Consider the following 5,579-nt stretch of genomic DNA (forward strand, 5'->3'; position numbering starts at 1 on the left):
AACTTCCTTTCTGTCCGCAGGCCGACGCTCTATCCACTGAGCCAAACCGGCTTCGGCGCTTCTATTCTTTTTGAATATCAGAGCATATATGTATATCAGTGGGTTAATTTCTGGTGCAGGAGAGGAAGAATAGAGCCAGAACTGCGAAGTTCCTAAGAAAGGAGAGAAGCTGAGGGTAGCATTGTATTCTAAGAAGAGGGCAGGCAGAGCAGTTGTCAGTGGATTTTTTGATAGGAGGTTGAGGAAATCTACTTTTATTGTTTTTATTTTATTTATTTATTTTTTAAATATATGCTTGTTGTGGGCTCGATCCCCAGGGGGGTGGTTCAGGAGGCGGCCAATCAATGATTCTCTCTCATCACTTTTTCTCTCCCTCTCTCTTCCTCTCTGAAATAAATAAAAATATATTATATTAAAAAACAAAGATGATATGAATAACTTCCTTGGTGAAGAGGGAGAAAGAATTAACTAAGACACATGTGGAAGGAAGTGTGTGGCTCACATACAAGGGCAGCACTGATTGACGCTCTGTAGTCATAAATTTAAAGTGAGACCAAGTTGATATGGTTGTGTGACTTTTTTCCAGCTTCATTTCCTTAGCACACTTAATTAAGTTAGACTACCTGGAGAAGGTACTATTCAGTTAACTCAGAATTTCAGCCTTTATCATTTCTTTCTAAAATATATCTACCTACTACTTTGATTTAGTCAAAAATATACTGAAAAAAAAAGAAAAAAGAAAAAAATATACTGAAAATATTTGTTTTAATTCTAAGGCATTTTCACTCTCACTGTATTTATAGTGATACAAAGATAGATTGTACATAATTTTTTTTATTTACTATTTATTTTTGTTAATCCTCACCTGAGGATACTTTTCCATTGCTTTTAGTTAGAATGGAAGCGGGGAGGGGGAGAGAGAGAAAGAAACATTGATGTGAGGGAGACACATCGATTGGTTGCCTCCAATACCCTCCCCGCCAAATAGGACCAGGGATTGAACCTATAACTCAAGGTACGTGCCCTTGACCAGGAATTGAACCGGAGATCCTTTGGTGTGTGGGCCAACACTCTACTAAACAATAGAGGCTTATATAAATAAGCCAGGGCTGTATATAAATTCTTAAATGCTTACACTAAAATGTGATCTTGTTTTATTATCTCATGCCTCATCTTAATATGAAGTACTAAAATTTAGTTTATTTGGAGTTCTTCCTATTAATCAAGATTTTTACTCAAATAATAGCACATATCGATGTCATATTTCCAGAGCATGGTTAAGGAATTTTTAGCACAGACTGTTGCTCAGAAACCGGTAAAGTTTGCTCATTTATGTAAGCAAGAATTTTATTATAAGGCACACTGCTTGACCCTACAGCTCCCACCAGCTGCTACCCTATTTCTCTACTTGCTGTCCCCTCCTGATGATTTTTACTCTAATAATAGCACATATCGATGTCATATTTCCAGAGCATGGTTAAGGAATTTTTAGCACAGACTGTTGCTCAGAAACCGGTAAAGTTTGCTCATTTATGTAAGCAAGAATTTTATTATAAGGCACACTGCTTGACCCTACAGCTCCCACCAGCTGCCACCCTATTTCTCTACTTGCTGTCCCCTCCTGATGACCTTCTTATTGCTAAGTCCCATGGTCAGTTCTAGTTCTTCATCTCACCTGACCTGACTGGCGACAGCATTTGACAGAATTGATCACTCCTCCCTCCTTGAAACCCTTTCTGACCTCACTTTCCAGGGCACCACATTATCTTGTTTTCCTACCTAACTGGGCCTCCTTTCCTAGGTCCTTCTCTCCTCCCCTGCCCCTTATTGTGTTTCAGAATTCAAAGATCTCCAGTCACGTAGCTTTAAATACCTTTCGTATGTAGGTACTTGCTTCTCCAGCCCTGGCCTCTCTCTGGAATTTCAAACTTCTTTACCCAACTGCTTACTTGATATCTCCACTTGGCTGTCTTGCTAGACATTTCAAGCACAAAATGTCCAAAACCGAAATGATAATCATCCACCACACACCTGCTCCACATAGTTTCCCTTCCTCAGCTGATGGCAAGTCCATTCTTCTGGGTGCTTGAGCTAAAAACCTTACAGTCACCCTTCACTCCTCTTCCTCTCATGTCTCACCTTGATTCCATCAAGAAATCCTAAATCAGGCTGTATCACTCCTCTGCTCAAAACCTTCCACTGGCTCCCCATTTCACTGAGTAAAAGGCTTACTGCTGTGTTCTCTTTCCTCTTTGCTCTCTCCACTCCAGCACCCCTGGTCTTGCTATCTTCTTTGATCATATAGGATGTTCTCTGAGCACTGGCTGTTCCATCTGCCTAGGTGCCCCCTCCCCAGATCCACTCAGAGAATTCCCTGATGAATCCATTTCACATGACCCCCACCCCTGCCATACTCTCTCTCACACACTTCTCTTTCTCCTGACCTTTATTTTTATTTTTTGTTTTGTTTTGTTAATCCTCATCTGAAGATATTTTTTCCGTTGATTTTTAGAGAGGAGAGAGACACAGAGAGAGAAACATCGAGGTGAGAGAGATACATTGATTGGTTGCGTCCTGCACTTGCTTCGACCGGGGCCAGGGATTGAGTCTGCAACTGAGGTACATACCCTTGACTGGAATCAAACCCGTGACCCTTCAGTCTGTGGGCCGATGTTCTAGCCACTGAGCCAAATTGACTAGGCTAATTTTTTTTTTTTTTATTGATTGCCCCTTAGGGAGGGAGGGAGGGAGGGAGGGAGAGAGAGAGAGAGAGAGAGAGAGATAGAGATATCAAGTGGTTGCCTCAGACCAGAACCTGCAACCCAGCTCTGTGCCCTTGACTGGGAATAGAACCTGAGACCTTTAAAGGCAAGTTTCTGTAGGCTGATGCTCTAATCACTGAGCAACACCAACCAGGGTTCCCCTGACCTTTAGCAATAATCATATTCTAACATTTTTTGTTGGTCTCTCCCTCTTCCCCCCAGAGTGGACTACATAAGGACAGGGGTGTTCCCCCTCCCCCATATGTCTCTAGCACAAAATACATGTCTCAAAACATTGCCTGGCACATAGTAATCACTCAAGAAATGAAATATATGCTTGCTATGAAGAATGGTCTCATTTACATCAAAAAAGCACCTTTTCTGTTGGCATGAATAAGAACTCTAAATTTATTTTTTAAGTTCCCAGAATTAGAGGAAGGATTTGATCCACATAGTGCATTCTGAAGTCAAATACAGATAACTTGTGAGTTCTGTAAGTTGCTGTTCTTAATTTTCATGGAGAACCTAATTTTAGAATAGTGGTCTCCTGTATTTGTTTACCCTTATTGAAAACAAGCCATTCACTGATGTTATTGACATTTTATATTAGACAGTTATTTTCTAGTGCAGTATATTTTTCCAGATGAGATACTAGTTTTCTTTCTTGGTATTATGAATGTAACTTACATTTAGATATTAAAGAAGAAAATAACCCTGGCTGGTTTGGTTCAGTGGATAGAGCATCGGCCCATGGACTGAAGAGTCATGAGTTCAATTCCAGTCAAGTGCCTGCACCTTGGTTGCAGGCTTGAACCCCGGTCCCGGTTGAGCATGTGCAGAGGCAACCAGTCGATAGTCTCGCGTTCATATTTCTGTCTCTCCCACTCTCTTTCACTCTCTCTAAAAATCAATGGAAAAATTCCTCGGGTGAGGACTAACAACAAAAAATAAATAAAAATAAGAAAATAGAAAAGGCAGACTTTACTGACTGCTGAATTCTGTGAAAGGGAACTCATCTTCTCTCACATGTTTTTACCTAAGGAGCAACATCAGGCCCTTCTGTATCAGTTAATGCAACAGCATCACCACCAGCAACACCACCAACCTGAACTACAGCAGCTACAGATCTCTGGACCAACACAAATACCAATAAACAACCTACTTGCAGGTACTCAGGCACCACCACTTCACCCAGCTACCACCAACCCATTTCTCACCATCCATGGCGATAATGCAAGTCAGAAAGGAACAGTAAGTATCTTTGTATTATTATATCTAGTGAAATAAAAAATTTGCTGATTAATCAGAAGAATTTTATTGATTAGAGATTATTATCTCCAATCTCTCCCATTAAAAAAAATACATTATTCCCCTGGTAATTTCTTCTTAAATTTAGTTGTTTTAGCAGCTTTGTATTGTAAATACAAAGGACCTAAGCCAATTATATATCCCTTAAATATATCAGTTTGAATATGCACATAAGATTTGAAGGCTATCTTACAATTCAGCAGTTTTCAAAATGAAAATACATTTTACTTATGGGGACAGTCCACTCAAATGACAATACTCGGTGCTTTGTGAGTATCTATAATTTGTTTAATTGTAGAACTAATCTAGATATTTTAGGAATATTTTTATTACTTTGTTCTAAAGTGTTTCCTAAAACTGACTTATAGTAAAATTAATATATAAATTTTAGGATGATCCAACTATTCTACCAAAAAGAAAGTAAATTATCACATTTATTATGAATTTAAATTTTTATTTTATGTAAGTGATAGCAATTTACCCTGTCAGTGTACAAGTTCACATAAATTGAAAATGGATGGAGGAACAGTATACTATACATATAGTAGCATACATTTTATGGCTGTTTCTTTCTATCAGTGCTCCCCTTTGCATAAGTTTACTTTATTGGAGTGTTTTCCCTAAATTCCACCTCAGGGCAGAACCTGGTAGAGGAAGGATATTGGGAAAGAGAGTGGAGACTGGATATTAGGAAAAGAAAAAAGGGAAAGAATGAGATGAGAGACTTGGCAAATAAAAGTGTTAAAAGTCACAATGTTGGCTATTTCCCATAACTTGGAAAGCTTGCTGTTTACTGTGCTTTTAGTCTTTAGAAACTTTTAGTAACAAGAATTGGTTTAAGATATAGATTATTGGTTTTCATTAACTCAACTCTTTAGTGCTTTTTGTTTGCCCCATTGTTTCTGGATTGTGAATACATACAGTCCTTACCACAAACTTAGTTACTTCTCCTGTGTTCTGCCGACATGGGAAATTTAAATGTTTCTATATTAATTTAGTAATTTTTTGTATTTTTTTCCTCTTGTGTTAAAAAGTGAATTACAAGCTAACTTTTCCTACAATATGAATGTATTTTTTATATTATTTTTAATAGATTTCAGAGAGGGAGAGGAAGAGAGAGATAGAAACATCAATAATGAGAGAAAATCATTGATCAGCTGCCTCCTGCACGTCCCACACTATGGATCGAGCCCGCAACCCAGGCATGTGCCCTGACGGAGAATCCAACCATGACCTCTTGGTTCATAGGTCGATGCTTAACCACTGGCCATACTGGCCAGGCATGAATGTATTTTTTAATGGAAAATCACAATAGTAAATAATATAAAATAAACAGTATTAATTACCTAATGAAGAAAAGCAAGGCTGGAAAATAATATTTATAAGTTCCTGCTATATGTTAGATATCCTTTTTATTTTATTTTATTGATTTCAGTGAGGAAGGGAGAAGGAGAGATAGAAACATCAGTGATGAGGGAGAATCATTGATTGGCTGTCTCCTGCACACGC

The 5,579-nt window shown here is 38.4% G+C and overlaps 1 protein-coding gene across 3 annotated transcripts in view; it reads left to right on the forward strand.

Moving 5' to 3' along the window:
* Positions 1 to 5,579, forward strand: part of MLLT10 (myeloid/lymphoid or mixed-lineage leukemia; translocated to, 10) — a 239,114-nt gene that overhangs the window by 230,855 nt on the left and 2,680 nt on the right. For all 3 annotated transcript variants that reach the window (XM_006759926.2, XM_015561466.1, XM_015561467.1), the window contains one exon: positions 3,804 to 4,013. In XM_006759926.2, coding sequence (XP_006759989.1) covers positions 3,804 to 4,013 — 210 coding nt within the window. The remainder of the gene's footprint in view (positions 1 to 3,803; positions 4,014 to 5,579) is intronic.

The sequence above is a fragment of the Myotis davidii genome, unplaced genomic scaffold (assembly GCF_000327345.1).
Source record: "Myotis davidii unplaced genomic scaffold, ASM32734v1 scaffold376, whole genome shotgun sequence".
Lineage (NCBI taxonomy): Eukaryota > Metazoa > Chordata > Mammalia > Chiroptera > Vespertilionidae > Myotis > Myotis davidii.